This window comes from Atractosteus spatula, chromosome 4, assembly GCF_055471065.1.
Source record: "Atractosteus spatula isolate fAtrSpa1 chromosome 4, fAtrSpa1.hap1, whole genome shotgun sequence".
NCBI classification, from domain to species: Eukaryota; Metazoa; Chordata; class Actinopteri; order Semionotiformes; family Lepisosteidae; genus Atractosteus; species Atractosteus spatula.
This window is the reverse complement of record NC_142709.1, coordinates 29,940,364-29,956,712: the sequence shown is the minus strand read 5'-3', so window position 1 is coordinate 29,956,712 and position 16,349 is coordinate 29,940,364. Positions and strand designations below refer to the sequence as shown.

At 38.0% G+C, this 16,349-nt stretch overlaps 1 protein-coding gene across 4 annotated transcripts in view; it reads right to left on the bottom strand.

Moving 5' to 3' along the window:
* The window catches only part of farp1 (FERM, RhoGEF (ARHGEF) and pleckstrin domain protein 1 (chondrocyte-derived)), a 110,572-nt gene extending 95,670 nt beyond the window's left edge, over positions 1 to 14,902 (bottom strand). For all 4 annotated transcript variants that reach the window (XM_088913685.1, XM_088913688.1, XM_088913689.1 and 1 more), the window contains exons 1-2: positions 14,759 to 14,902; positions 2,978 to 3,177 (exon numbers count right to left, since the gene is read on the bottom strand). In XM_088913685.1, coding sequence (XP_088769811.1) covers positions 2,978 to 3,148 — 171 coding nt within the window. In that variant the 5' untranslated portion in view covers positions 3,149 to 3,177; positions 14,759 to 14,902. The remainder of the gene's footprint in view (positions 1 to 2,977; positions 3,178 to 14,758) is intronic.
* Between the last annotated feature and the right edge of the window lie 1,447 nt (positions 14,903 to 16,349).

Sequence of the window (16,349 nt, the reverse complement as noted above, 5' to 3'; positions counted from 1 at the left end):
TTCTGGTTCACATTTCGCTGTTTATTCTAAAGATGTGGAGTTTGTCAATGCCTTTTAGGATATTGGATACTTGAATACTGTATCAGGCCCCCTCATCGTCTTCTCTGTACAAGTCTAAAAAGATTCAGTTTTTCAACTTGCAGGCTGTTTCAAATGGGACACAAACAGCTGGTATCAGTCAGCCAATAGCTGTATCAGCTCTTTTTTTTCCAGAAATGTTTAATACAAGTTACACCCTACCAACCAATCAGGATGTCTAACAGCATACAGCAGGTGAGACCAACATCATAAACGAAGAGAGATTCATTTTTTATTAAATGCATCCCGCAAATGCTTGTGCAATATTCTTTTATAGTAAAACCAAAAGGCTAAGGCTGAATGCATCCTTGTCAACACAAGCAACAGAGTCAACAGCCTCCTCCATGGAAAGAACTGAAATATTTAGGAGCCACAGTAGATCCGTATTTCATGCACATGTATTTTTAAGAGATGAGCAAAACAATCTGGATTCAGTTACAGAGACAGGCGTCAGTTGGGTTCCCTCAAAACCACAAATGATGGCCCTGTTACGGAACCTCGTCAAAAGTTTTTCAAAACCAATGAAACAATGCAGTAATTCTCGAGAAGCCTTTAACTTCATTGCTGAAACCATAAAAGCCCTAGGGTAGCTCACTACTATAATAAGAGCAAGAACAGAATCTCCTGTGCCCTATATCCTCAACTCCTGTAAAAGGCAAACTTGTAACCTACTTACTGCTGCCTAGACTCTGTCCCTAGACTCCCCAGAACTCTAAAACTGCATTCCATTGCGACTCGGAACCATAATACACCCATTCACGTGCAACGGGTAGCACTTTAAGATCACTGCCTTGATGTATTATATAACAAAGTTTAATATTCCCCGCTGGATTGCTTTTGAACTTAATGTGAAGAATATTGCAAAGATATAGATTTTCCATTCCAATATATATTGCCAGGCTGTGACCATGCCCTCTGTGTCTGTAGCAGAAAAAAAAATTAATAGGTCTGTTGGCAAAGTGTTTTAAAGATAATTACTTTATATAAAACAAACTTATTACTAAACACAATTCATTTCTGTTACTTACCTTAATCTCTTTAATTTTTAAAAACTGTATAGCACATAAGGGATCAGTGAACAGTGTTTGTAAAAAAGCAACACTGAAGGTGGAGATTTGCTTTTTAGTATGTCAACTGAACAATCTGTGATAAAGTTATAAAGACAAAACTCTTCACACATTCTATACCTAATTCTTTTCTGGTCATTTTGTCCCACACAGTGAGCACGCTCTATATACACAGCAGATCTACAGACGGACCATCTGGAATGAGGTCAAGAGGTCTTGAAGGAACGGATTACTCTCACACCTAGTGTTTTCAAGTTTTGACATATGGGTGTGATACTGAGCTATCTGCGCTGCTTACAACTAATTGGTGTATTGAAGTTAAAACCATGACTAATATTTTAAAGCACTGCATGTACTTTTGTGTAAAGGCTGTGTAACTCAAAAATCATGTGAATTTATTAGAATTTAAAGATGCAAAGAAACAAATTCCAATTGCATTTCCAGCTGAAGAAAAAGACTTAGGTGACATCATTTACATATAATAATTACATATTATAATTATACCTTTTGCATCTTCTTGATAATGTGGGGAAGCAATAAAAAGCAAAGATTGTTAGGATATATTAATAAAAGTGAAAATTTTAAATCAAGTAACTCCTTTAAAATTCTATAACACACCACAATGACCTATTTGGAATACTGGGTAGAATTTTACCCATCATACTACAGAAAAGCTCTGGAATCGGTCAACTATGTGGGTGTGACTAGAGTCCAGGCTTTCAGTCGTAAAAAAATTCAAAATGTTTAGTCCAATAAGGCTACAAATGGACCCAATTTAAACATTCAAAACACTCAAAGGCACGTCCTATGTTACCTCTAGAGATGTCTTCAGAATCATCGAGGAAAAGACAAGTGGTAACCATAAGTATATGTAAAACTGACAATTGGAGGCATTTTATACACAAAGGATAGTGAGAGTCTGGAACAAGATACCTGACTGTTTAGTTGAAGCCAATACTCTGGTTTCCTACAAGAAACAGCTGGAGAAAATCCTTAGATCAATTCGCAACCAAAAAGACAGACAAGCTGATTGGCTTCATGTAGTTTGTAACCCTTATTATTGCTCTTATAGTTAATATCAATCCCCCACAAAATTGTACAAATACACAAAATCTAAACAGTAACATCAAAAAGCTTTTTTTACCACAAAGCTATTTTTATTTTATTTACAAAAATCATCCTATGTACAAAGACCAGGATATAATAAAATTCAATGCCGGGTACCAGTATTTCCCACAAATAGAATACATCATTGTTTAGGCCCATTCATGCAATGAGCACTGCAAAGTTTAATTAGGTTGCCATGCCAACAAGTAACTCCTAAGAAAAGCCTGCTGTCTACATCCTACTGTCATTCTTAGGCAAAGCTTTTGCTGCAGATAAAAATAGATATTCTTGTTGCGCAGCTTAGGTCTTAGAAAGGTTGTGGCCTGATATCATGCTATATAATTATGTAAAAAAGATAGCCCAGAATACAATATTGAGAGAATTATTCATTTGAGCATTATACAATATTTATTTTTCTTAACCAGTAGAATAAAAAAAAGTTTTTTTCGCCAGACCACAAACAAGCACAAAATGAAACCAAATTTCATTAAAAAAAATCACAAACCACGCAAAATTTTTAAAAAAACCCTGCTATGTTAAAGCTACCAGCATTGACAATAAGACCATGATGCAACACAACATAAAGAAGAAAGCAGGACATGGTCTTGTGCACCATGCAAGACCTGAAGTAGACACTCTTTCCAAAGTTTAGGTTTCCAGACAATATTGGTTTCTTTTAGGTCTGTGAAAAGCATCAGGGTTCTGCAGATTAAACATGAACTTACCGACACATCAAACACTTCCTCTGTGTCATCCAGCATTTGGACTTTGATGGAGACATGTCTCCCTGGGGGCATGGCGGGTGGCCTCTGCCCGGACTCCAGGGTGCTGATGCCCACACTCTCTTGGGTCCCCAGTCGCTGGCCTGCATTCAGCCTCGGCTCTGCCTCACCCATCTTCACAGTCCCGGCAGCCTCTGCGCTCTCTGCATTCACAAAGACAGCAAAATAAGGCTAGAGACACAATCCAGCACCTCCAGGCTCACAAGTACCTTTGGGAATGGGTCATGTCCACTCTATAGATGAGAAAGAGAGATGTCATGGACAATTTAGCCAAATTGCCTAAATAATCAGCAATCAGTCTAGGATGGATCTTAAGTCTCAGCATATTTATAATTCCTTTGTCAAATGCAATGTATTTTAAAAAGTGAATTTGAAGACATTAATCCCTTCGATGAACACATGTAGTCTCCTCTTTACTTAGAACCTAGTGTTTAATATTTCAAGTTTGAGGCATTATGTTTATTGAATAAACTATAGGGTTTTTTAATTTTTCCACATTTTGAAGTTTTAACCATTTTTTTTACACTCTGGGATTTATGTGTAAGTCCATTAATAAATGCTTCATCAGTATAAAAAAAATTTGAGTAAAAAAAATGAGTACGAATCACTTTCAATCATTATTTTAAGAGGGCTCTGTATTTTTTGCATTAGTGGACTGCATTATTTTGTTGCTCTTTGTCGTTCACTGGACAGTAAAGGTTTGCATGAAACCAATCAAAATGGCATACTGAGAAAAATGCCTGGATACATTGCCTCTTGTTCCGTACAACTCTGATTATTTGCAAAAAAGCAATGCAATTTTATTATAAACATGATGCCACACTTAAAAAACATTTTCACTTTCACCAAAGAGGGAATACATCTAAGAGGGAAGCAGTTTTAAAAAATCTTAAAAGAAAATGTGATGCAACTGTTAAGTACTAAGTGCTTGAACAAAGGTATTTATGAGGTGAAAGGACAACTATAATACTTAATATTTAAGACAAATATTTTGTTCCCAGAAAAAATATTTTTTGCATTGTCACTGTTTAATAGAGCTGTTAGGAGATATTTAAATGATTCTTATTTATGAAATGACTGCTATTAATGGCCTGTTTACTGAAGTTAAAGAGTCAATACCTAGCTAATAATTAAGGTAAAGAAGAGGAACACTTCTTTTAGCACCTGTAGAAACAATTATGTGCAGTACTGACAACCGAAAAAACCTGGCCTTTGAAATAAGACAAGGACGTTTGGAGAACAGCAAGCCAAAACAGCAACTTGGCAGGTATTAAAAGAGTTTGTGCCAGGAAGCGAAGTAGTGCAAATTTTCAGGTTAAAATTAAAACTCAGTGGAGGCTTCACTATGATTTCCTATTCTCCGACCACAGGGAAAATATTAATAATACTGCAGCTTTACATCACTGTCACAAAATGACAATCATTTCCATTCATGCCTAACTTAGATGTGAAACCCTAATCTGAACAATCATGTTCCCTTTCAGATACCAATATAATTAAAAAATTACCATTGGGATTTCATTGTGTAACATTCAGAGAAATGTCAAACCATGTCTTATCCATTGCAGAGCAAGCAAAAATGGAAAGGAATGAATGACACTGAAACTGTTTTTCTTAAGAAGCCATTGATTCCCAATCAAATAAGCAAGATGGCCTGAATGGCTTCCTGTCATTTTTTAACCTTTCCTATGTTCTTATCAGGTCCAAAGAAGGACTGCAGAGCTTGATGTCCTTCACCAAGGTAAGGGTCAATGAACCACCAAAGCATTCTTCTCTTAGTTTACATTGAGGAATTTACATGTTTGTTTTGCTTCTGGAATTCATGCTGAATGCGTTGAGACTTGAGAGACTCAATTCCTCAAGCATCCAGCAGACAGCATCAGAAATCAGACCTAAACACAAAACCAGGATTTGTCATTAATTGCAGATTATCTTTCAAAAATCTCTTGCCTTAGAAACACAAGTAAGCAAATGCAGCTCAGGAATGGCAGTGCTCAGCTCCTGGGGGTATTCTGAGAGGCAACAGTGCACTACATTGTCTGTAGACATTCCTCTAGAGTGATGTCATTCCAGAGTACTGTATCTCAGGATTTGACCAGTTGAAGAACAAACACCTTTCACAACAACTAGTCACAATTCTAACTCTGAGCAAACATCCCAGCTGCTAGAGAACACGAAACACGCACTTGCAGCAACGATGAACATTTGAAGTCTTCTTTCAACTTCAATGTTGTTGAAAACCCTCATGGTTTCATTATTGCCTCAACACAGACGTCAATCTGATAAGGTTTTTATAGTCCACTGAGATATAATTAACTTTAATTATAATTGAAAGACATGTAGCCCACTAATCATTGAAAATGAAGTGAGGTCTCTTTGACCATACCACATACTTTAATGTATCTTTTTTTAAATTTACTGCCCCTTACTTTAAACCACTTACTGTAGGTGCATTCAATATTGCGCCATACCAACATTACACAAATGGGGTGTATTTTGATGCAGCATGCCTCTACTGTCCTTTAAGGTAAATGAGATCCCACCTCACAACTAGTGCGCCATGCCTGTATGTCCACAAAGAACATAAGAAAGGCTACAATGGAGGACAGTACCGGTACAATGGAGTAGCCTGATCCCAGACTCATATTCCACTCTTTTGGGAAAGAAACCAGGAACGTTTCAGTTTCAACAACACAAGCATGTTCCAGACACCTACGTCTCTCTGTGTAAAGACGTACCTTCTGTTCTCAGGTACAAGTATTCTTCCCATGGTGATCATTCAGTATTGTGAAGGAGCGAATAGGAAGGGACACTGTATGAGGACACTGTACCAGATGTAACTAATCATTTTGCTAGGCAGTGATTCTTCAATATGTGTGCCAATTTAGATGGATTTACAAAACACAAAAATGGCCTTCGGACCTAAAAGGAATATTCATGACCAAAAGGTCCACAGCACTTTTTCTTTAAGCAAGCAGAGATCGTCAGTACTAGTTTTTCTCTGATGTTGTGAAAACTCTGATGTTAACATTTGGGCCTTTTCATTTCCTACTTTATTTTTCTACCTGCTACATTAAAAGATGCAAATGTGGAAAAATTCACAGTGTAAGATGAGGTATTTCCCAATCGTTTGCAAAGCACACAATAATCTTAGCTCTATTTGTACTTCATTATAGTTTTAATCTTTAAAATAAATAAAATAGAGAACAAGAGTCATAGACACCCCATACACATGACTGGAGACTCCATATGTACACAATACACTTTATGATAGAACATTACATGAGGAGAGACAGACAAGACGTTTCCAGTGAATTCGGCAGACCTTAGCCCTGTTAGCAGTATTCTTAAACCACATAATTGAAAACGATACTGCTCACAAAGAGAGAGGATGCTCTTTGTTATGGCATAAGACAATGCCAGGAACTCCACACATCACTATTACAAACCTCTGCTTTACACAGTTGCAAACACTGGGCTTGGCAGCATGTGTTGTGTGATACAGATAAAATCCATATCAACACATTTCTGTAAAGAAAAACAGAGGAGTGAATGTAAGATCACCAAGGCTCGGCCTGATGAGCACTGGCATAGATAATCTCCAAGGAAAACCAGTAGGAGAAAAAGGTAGCTTTCTTTCAACAGGATCATGCTTTCAAGGATCTGTAGGAGCAACTACTTGATCATTAAAGGTCCAACATCACTGCTCGTAAGGGTAGGGATATCAATTCGGTTTTCCTGCCTGAATTTTACTGTAAGTTCATGCAGCATCTGGCCAAACCAAAGTTCCCCCTATATTTAATTGGTGAAGCAAGTTCTCACTTTTCTGCCTGAAAGCTGTACACCTAGGTTGCTGGTACAGAATGGCTACCACACCATCCTATTATTATTATGTCGATGCAACTGATAATTAATTATAAGGATGATGTGTCAAAGCCAAAGAACAAATCTCCTTACACTGTTCAGAGTTAATAGAAGAAACAGTTCAAAGAACACTCTGTTTTATAAATTATCTTGCAATGCATTTGTTTCTATGGTGCTGCATTTTCCATTTATATTTCAGATACTACTTTAAGTACTCAAAGAGAAGGATTTTGCTTTTATCATCATTTTTCCTCTAAATATTATAACAAAGACTACTGAAACCAAACTTTAAAAAATTGTCTCCCTAGAAAATACTCCTGCCTCTAACCAAAGAATTTATCACTCTCCAATGACTGTATTGTAGATCCTTGCTTAAGAAAGTCGATTTAATAACACAATTAGCTTCTATTGAAGCAGTCTTATCCTCCTTATTTGATGAAATTGTAAATTGAAAGCAGTTTTGTGTCAACCTCGTCAAGGATTAGGATCAAGTGACATAAAAAAAACTCATCAGTACGCTTGCAAAATCCCTCTGTTAAACAGTCCTGCTCCAATTTCTCTGCAGTGGAAGAAATGAAAGCCATTCTATGAGGTATTCCTTGAACAACAGACGCTAAGACATTAATGCCTGCTGTTAGGGAAGTGATAAATGAAATTAAAATTGTTTTCATATTATATAATTGCATATTCTTCCAGATTGTGAATTATAATCATTTAAAGTTAAGAAACACTGTAATTAATCCTTATGAAACAAATTACACATAACACACATTATGAACACATTATGAACTTCCTCTTCCATTCAAAAAATATAAAAAGCATAGCAGCTCATTCTCCTGAGTACCAAGACAAAACATCTCCACACAACAAAAGGAGTAAAGAAATGACTGTTGAATTTCTACATAAAACACAAAAATTTCTACACAAATGATTGTTGAATCACTCAATGCCCAGATATCAAAATCAACAAAATTCAACTTTCTGACTTTCTGATTTACATTGCAGTAATATAAATGTATTACTCACAAAATTAAAATTAACAGTCCAGTTCCACAAAACTACTCAGGATTCCCTTTTTGTCTTTCCTTTAACTGTTCTTGAGTTTGAATGAGTAGCTTAACACAAGGACAATGTTTATTAAGGAGAAGAGGTATCCCATCTTTCTTCTACAGTAGTGTTTCGCACTAGCAGCCCTTCATGGATTCGCTCACAGAACCCTCAAAAGCAAAAAATCTTCCATCCCATTGCAAGTGGGCATTAATGTCCTAGGGTAGAACACTCAAGCATCTGAAAAGCCAAACCTCACCGTCCTCCTGTGTCTTTTTTAACAAGACCTAGTCTGAGCAGTCTTTAAAATTATTTAATGAGGTGCTGTGACTGTAGGCCCCACTGTCATTTCTCTAAGAACTGCTGTGAAAATTGACACTGTATGACAATCTACTTGAAGACAGGCAGGGCATGCTGTTTTGGAACACACTAAAACTAGGACAAGTGGAACTGGTTCAGGAAAGTACGTCTAATACATAATCTGCCAATACTGTACTTTTGTCAACAAGTGGCAGGTTCCCAAGGAAATCTACAATCTCATATTTCAAACATCCTGTTCCACAGACAGTTTCTAAAACTGGTCTGTTGCCAAGAGCAAAACCCAAAAAGGAAACAGAAAAGCAATGGAAGATCTGCACTCTCCTTCAAAAGAACAGTAAAAAAAACATATAATTGCATCCAATCACCTCAGGCAAAGCTCTATCTTGAAGAAATGAGGAAGAAGGACAACACTAAAATTGATGGTATTAATAGTATCAGTGGTTCAAAACCGATAATCTAAACCCAGTCCTTAGGTTACAGGTGACGTAAAAAAAACAGAAAACAAGAGAGGACACGTCTGCGTTCCATATCGACAGATTGCTCCCTGTTAAACAGGCTGCAAAGATGCTACCCTTGAACTTAGAAGCAAAGAGATGACACGAACATAGTTTAGTGCCAATTACTCTATTTTTAAAGCCTTACTAGTGAATTAAATTTAAAGTAATTCCCTAATGTTTTTCCAGGAATACCTGAAGCAAACTCATCTCAACTGCGGAGAGAAAAAGTAAAAGCTACATACTGCATGAAAAACCAGTCTGTCCTCAAGTTGCATACTTCATAGACTAATTTCTATTTTTTTGTCTGAATTTGTTTAGTTTAGTAATGAAATGGAAGGGTAGATAATAATAAATTAAGGAAAATTCAGTGAACTTCCAGGATAAAAACGGCAGCGCACATCATGGTCAACATCTTTTTTTCAAAAGGTGACAAATTAAGAAATTCTATTACACTGTTCATTTGAACCTACTGTTTCCCCAGTAGCTTATCTGAAGTCTCATTTTCTTTTCAGAGCTTGAAAGACCTGGCCTCCCTGGGTGAATGACCAGCACTGCTCTCAACTTGCTTCAAGCAGTAGAGCAATTGAACACTGAAACCTAGGACGATATGCCAAAAGATTGATCAGAAGGCAATTATTTTGGGAGATGCTTGCCTTTGAGGGACACCAGACCCCTAAATCCCATAAGCTTGCCCATGTGTCATCTTCAATCATTTGCTGAATGAAACTGCTGAAGCTCTACGATTAAATCTTTGTCACGGAACAATAAGAATCTGACCTCTTTGAACTTACTTTTAAGGGATCTGCTAGAGAAAACTGAGTCTGGAGCAGAAGATTTGTATCTGAGACAACAAAATAAAAAAAAAACATCAGCAGCAAGGATGACAAACATTCATTGCTGTTGCAATATCCCTATTCACCAGTAAGTCAGCCAGTCAAGCCATGAAAATTTGTTTTTATGAAATTCCTCAAGTCCATGATTTAAAAAGTGAGGAAGGAGCTGAAGGGGTTGTGCTATAGCAGAACAGTAGTCTCTCTGTGAGAACGCTGTACACAGCTTCTTTAACAGCAAAGTCTCATGCTTGTACCGAGGCAAAAAAATACACAGCTGGTATTCATTAGAAGTACAAGAATGTTTGTGAGAATAGATATTTCAGTCTCTACCTGCATTTCTTTATACACAACTTAAGACTCTTACCAACATGCCTCATTAAGAGTACAACTCCAGGTTAAAATGCAACATGCAACTATCCCAAGAAATTGGACCCTTTTCCATGTCCAAGGAAAATAAAGAATGGTTAAAACAAAGCTCCTGGGTGATGTCCTTTTCACATTTTGTAATTTGTTTTGTAGACATGTCTGAGACTAAGACCAAAAGCAGGCTCAGGTTTCTCATTGCTAAGACAGGGCAGATAGTTGGCCACATAGCACTAGTGATATTCCTCTATTACCTTGAAGAGAAAAAACAAGAATCACCACAAAGCAAACTCCTGAGATGCTGTATAGAATTCCTGACATGAGGACCTGACCTATTCTTAACACTTGACATTCTTCCCAGATTATTTAAGAACACCAGGAGTAAAGGAATCTAAGTTGCAGTTCAGTGTTATTTGTTTTGTTTTTGGCCTATTCCAGTCTTGAGGAATTTTATTTTTGTAAGATATCATTAAAGTTTGTTCTTTCAGCACAAGATGTTCATGTGTTTTGCCTTAGTAACATTTGCAATGCTAAACTCAAGGAAGCATAGATAGTGGCTTCATCTATACATATTTCATAATACATACCAATTTCATACTATTTCATAACTGGTTAAATGGGGACAAACTGAGCCAAACCAAACAATGAAGACTGATTACAAGATGTTACTCTCTGCACAGTAGTTTTGTTCACTGCTGTAAACAGTTTCACAAATCACAGATAAGAGGGATGAATTTTTTTCAACAGTGCACTGCCCAACATAAAATGATGAAAATCCTGCCCTTTGAGAACCCTTCTAATCAGAGGCACAGGTTGCACTTTTATCTGCCAGATACCATTGGAAATTCTGTTGACAAGAGGCACTGCTTAACATGCTTATACCAAAGAAAAGAAGAAATCAGACCTATGAACTATTGACTTGTGCCTAGACACTGCACCAGTGGGTTCATACCGAGATGAAATTAACATAATTCATATCTCACTTCCATTTGCTCAAGAACAACACAAGAACCATGGCTTTCAGACAGAAAAAGACAAACCCTGGCCTAGTCTCACTGTTTCGAGTGCTGATACAAAAAGTGTAAAAAAAACAACATTAGTTTACACTCTTCACTCCTCCCTCACCATTAAAACAACACATTCCAAGACAACAGCTGTGAATTGTCTTAATTAATGCAGCTCATACTGATAACACTGTTTCTCATAAATTAAAAGGCTAAGCTCATATTTTCACATGGATTTCAATATGAAGCAGTTTTGTCTGAGCCATTAGTTCTGGGAAAACACAGGGGGCAAGCACAGAGAGCAGTCTACCCACATAATGACATTCATTAAGTTAAAAGCTGGATTTACCCTTAGCTAATTTAAGGGGGGAATCATCATCAAATCATCAAATTCAGTGGGAAACCAATGAAAGCTTATACATTATATACATAGGTTGACAGTTGTTACAGGACAGGTAAGCACCTATTTGTTTCTTTTGAATTCTAAATTCAAATTGAAAATAAGTTCAAACTAATTCAGTTTTAAGATGCTCTATATTTGATTACTGGGACACAAAATAACAGCTTTACTTCTTTTAAAATGGGGTTTTTCAAACAGCTCATAAAAAATAAAAGAGTTCAGTTTGGAGCAGCTTTTCCCTTCTGCAAGTTTCCTCTGGGGTCTGGGGGTCACTCCCTATTCGGTCCCAGCTGAAAAAGAGCTGGGCACAGCCAGCAAATAAAGTGGCCATTGTGGTTTCATCCCTTACAGCCTGAACCGGACATTCAAACACTGCAAATCACAGCTCTGGGTTAAAGGCCAAGTTTTCTAGACCACTCATCACATTAGCAGAAATAAAAAACCATACTGGAACACAACGGTCACTTCTACAACAGTAGTTTACTGAGCCCATAAACCATGCTACAGTATAAAGGAATAGATGGATGAAACTCTCAAAATAAGTCTATTGGTATGGATCAGTCTGTTAACTGAAAGGTTAGTGGGTTCACACCCACCCAGGGACAATAACTCCATCTTGAGCTGCGTGTTGAGTTGCAGGAGTCTGGAATGAACTGCGTCCTGGCTTCAAGTAAAAAACAGGTGGATGACATCCTAGGATCAATAAAGAGCTAGAAACTAAACTGACTGAATGGTAACCTCTCATTTGTAACCTTCCTTATGCACATTCAAAAAGACATGATTTTAATTAAGACAAGAAACATTTGAGGGTGCCTCACTGGAGAAGATTACCTGATTATCATCAGCAGGACTGAAGGCAGCCTGTCTGTGAGAGAGGTTGCCAAGAAAACAAGATGTTCTGCTTCAGCCATCAGCAACCCAGTCTTGAGAAACAAGGAAACTGGCTCTATGAGGAACAGAGCACATTCTGTACAACACACAGGGCCACCATCCTGGACCAGGACCATCACATCTGTCTAATCCATCTGGGTAATTGTTTTCAGGGACTTCACTGGCTACAGCACAAGAAATTCCAAAAAAAAATAACCTGCCTATCAGCAGACTGTAGCTTGCTGTATGCATGAAGAGAAAAACGATCTACTTGCTTGGAGTCCATTCAGGGGAAACATGCTGACAGCCAAGATTGACAAGTCATCTTCGGTGGCTACAGAACATCAGAGGAGGTGGCGGAGAGAGTAGGGAAGTGTTTTATCCACCAGTAAATGCCATTTTGCCCTTGATAGGCCTGGCCAAATACAAAGTGTGCCAAGAAGGTGATGTGGCGATCATTACGTTGGCTGTTGTGTTGTGCAATCCAACCAGTAGCGAACGGAAGCAAGGAGGAATGTCCTTTAACATAAGAAGGACTTTGGTTCAGATTGAGGGCATCCTTATTTCTCAGCGATACATTGACAAAGTCATGAGCCAACAGTTTTTATGATCCTGCAAATCGACTCGGAAGTGTTGATTTCCCAACAGAACAACACAAGGCCACAAAGTGCTAGGGTGACAATGTCAAATGCTTGCTGTGGCCAGCTTTTTAGCCTGACTTAACTCCAGTAGAACATTTGTGGGAGCACTTTGCCAACACTATCACCAAGACAGGTCTCCGTGTCAAAACTGCCAGGACTGTGTTAATCATGCTCAATAACTCTAATAACTTTGTAATATGTTCATTATTATAGTTTCGTACTTCATATTGATACCTTATAATTCTTCCTCCTGATTTTGTTTACAATATTTTATTAAATCACATATAAGGGGCGTTTCTCTTACACTTCACTATATGAGTAATCATTTAAGGGCATTTGCTGTTATATGTTACTCATGTCAGATGTAAAACAAAATCCACTTGCAAACACTGTTCAAGTGATTGTAAAACTGAGTCCACTCCTTTATTCCAAACCTGCCATTCAAGCCCTTAATTACAATCTCTTCTTCTCAATCACACCCACCTGCTGTAGGTCTTCCCAGCCACTTCAAACGCACAGTTTGGGAACATAATCACACAGCTGATCCTGCCTGAGCTGAATGGGTGGTTTCTGGTAGAGGTAATATTAGCAGAATATCTCCCACCCTAGATGGATTTGGTTTGAACAGCTGTCATTCTCCCTCCTCTCTTGCTATTATTACCTGATCAAACAAGACGAGATGAAATCCAACTCAAGACACCTTTCATATTTATTACATAAACCTTCGTTCTAAAAATTCAAATTGTTACTGTTGTAGTTTTCACCTAAACTACATACCTGGTAAATTTCCTTTCACTTAACCATAGAAAATAAACGTCAACGGGCTTCTCACTTCATTCGAAGTGAAACCTCATGCAGTGGTTCGTTACAATAGATATTATCCATAACACACTGAAAATAAGAGTAATCATATGGGGCAGTAAACAGCAGCATGGAAAGATGAACTAAAATATAATGACGTTGTGACAACTAACGATCTAACCTAGACCAAACACTCCATATCTCATACAATGGAGATGCGGCAATGCCCTGAACTAGGCACGCTTGGAAATGATTTTCCATTTAAAAGGTTTAAATTTTAAGTGAGAGACAAGACATGATAAATAATTCTGCGCATTTTTATATGTGTTTGTCTTAAAATGTCAGTCCATGTCCACTTAATATTCCGATGACATATCTCAACCTTAAAACTCAGTATTGCCGATCCGATTCAATCTTCAGTCAATTGAATAGCTGTTATGCCTTGCAAACTAAACTGTTCCATATGGCACATTAACGCTTTCGGTTTATAATACCGCTGGGAAGAGAAATGCATTAATAAAAAAAGATCATTCTGACAATTTTTTTAATTCGCATTTGTAAACGGTGGTAATTGAACATTTCGGTAGGGGTAACGCGAAATCCTGAAAACCCCAGGAAAAATAGTCAATGTGCAAGATAGCGTCCGTTTCCCAGAGGGTCAGCATTTCATATCTTAACACAAAAGAACATTGTTTCAAGTGATGATTTGAACGTGCTTAACCAATACTTTTATTTAAATTAAATGAAACCCGTACTGCATTAATGTGGTCTAAATCGAATCAAACAATTAGTTTTGTGCACAACTGTGCGATACAAGCTTGCTTCTACAATATAAAGAAAAGGCTAGGGAACATTTTACTCATTCGACTGAAGCAAATGTTGTCGGGTTTTCTACTACGGCGTAGAGCGCTTTGCACAATAAAGACATTGAAGCTAGCCGCAGAGAACTATTTAACCAACAAGGTCACAAAATACGAAAAGCCCAGGTAGAGATCAAAGAGTCTTAACACTAATCTGCACACTCAAACAAGTTATAGCCTGTTTTCAGTGCAAGAAAATGCATCGAATGTAATTTTCCCGTACCTTTTGTCGTAAAATCGAATCCTCCCCGGTATGACTATATTCCAGGGTGAATTTGCTAATATTTCCGCGCGATTGCAGTAGCTGGGCAGATCTAAATGAAGAGTTCAGACGTTGATTGTTCCGAAACAAGGTTGCTCCAGGGTCGCCATGTCGGACCGACTGCCTTTGAAAACAGGATTACATGGAAACTATAACAGGAGATTCACATCGAGTTGCTAACTCGAACAATAAGTGGTCCATACTGCCTCCAGCAATCGTAATTGGCACTGCACCTAACAAATTCCAAGGGGTTTTGCAGGAGCAGAATTTAGATGAATAGCACCACCTAGCCTAATTTTCGATGGAAAAAATAGTATTCTATAACAGTAGTTCCAAGTAGCCGAACACGTGTAAATTACATTTGTAGAATAAAAAACTAATTTAACAGCAATCATGCAGTCCACATGTCTGACGATTTAGAACGCTTTAAATTAAAGTTCCAGTATCTAATATGTGCTTTCTATCAGCTATTGAAAATTGGAGTGTGTATGATGCGATGGCGCCCGAAGTGCACCAGCATAGTCACCACACATCAGCTACAGTATCAGTGGGCAGGAGAACAGAGTGATGAAGCCAATTCATTAATGGGGATTATTAGGACACCATGATTGGGAAGGCCAGGGGGAAATTTGGCAAGGACACCAGGGTAAAACTTCTGCTCTTTTCGAGGAAAGTCCTGCGATTTTTAATGACCATGGAGAGTTAGGACCTTGGTTTTACGTCTGATCCGAAGGACGACGCCTTTTTACAGTATAATGTCCCCATCACTATACTAGGCATTAGGACCTACACAAACGCCAGGGTGAGTGCCCCCAACTCGTCCCACTAACATCTCTTGCTGCAGGAAACCTTAGCTTTCCCAGGAGGTCTCCCATCCAGGTACTGGCCAGGCTCACACCTGGTTAGCTTCAGTGGGTTACCTGTTGTGAGTTAGAGGGTGATGTAGCTGCTGGCAAAAAAAAAATTATGTCATCTCCACTTCCTAGAAATGCAAAACCACGACAAAAGATGTGCTTTGGGTTGGGTCACTAAATGGAAGAACACATACAGCTTTACAATATCCCTGCCCAACACTTTCTAATAAGAACTTGTTTTAAAATGGATGCACAGCTTTAAAAGTTGATCAATACACAGTCATTTCAGGAGCCCCACCAACAGTTCGGTATCACTGTAGCAATGGGTGAACCCGGGACCTCCTTTTTCCCTACAGCGTTTTATACTGCTGTAATTAATTTGAAACCTGTGTACAACTGTGTTCACGCTATATGATCTTTTTAAACCTGATTAATTCATATTATCCAAGAAGACCTCAAGGCCAAGAACATTACATCTGAATAAGATCACAAGTACTGGCATGTACAGTATGTCAATTTTGATGGGCAGCCACATTCAAGCTCACATAGCCAGGCAGTTAAATCCCATGTCAGCACTCAACAATGGTAGCTGATTTCCAAGGCCCCACAGTGAAAACAACAACAAAAACGAACACCTGCTACCTGTCACAGAGGGCTTGGATCAACAAAAAAAAGTGAGTCAGTTTAGATCATTCCAC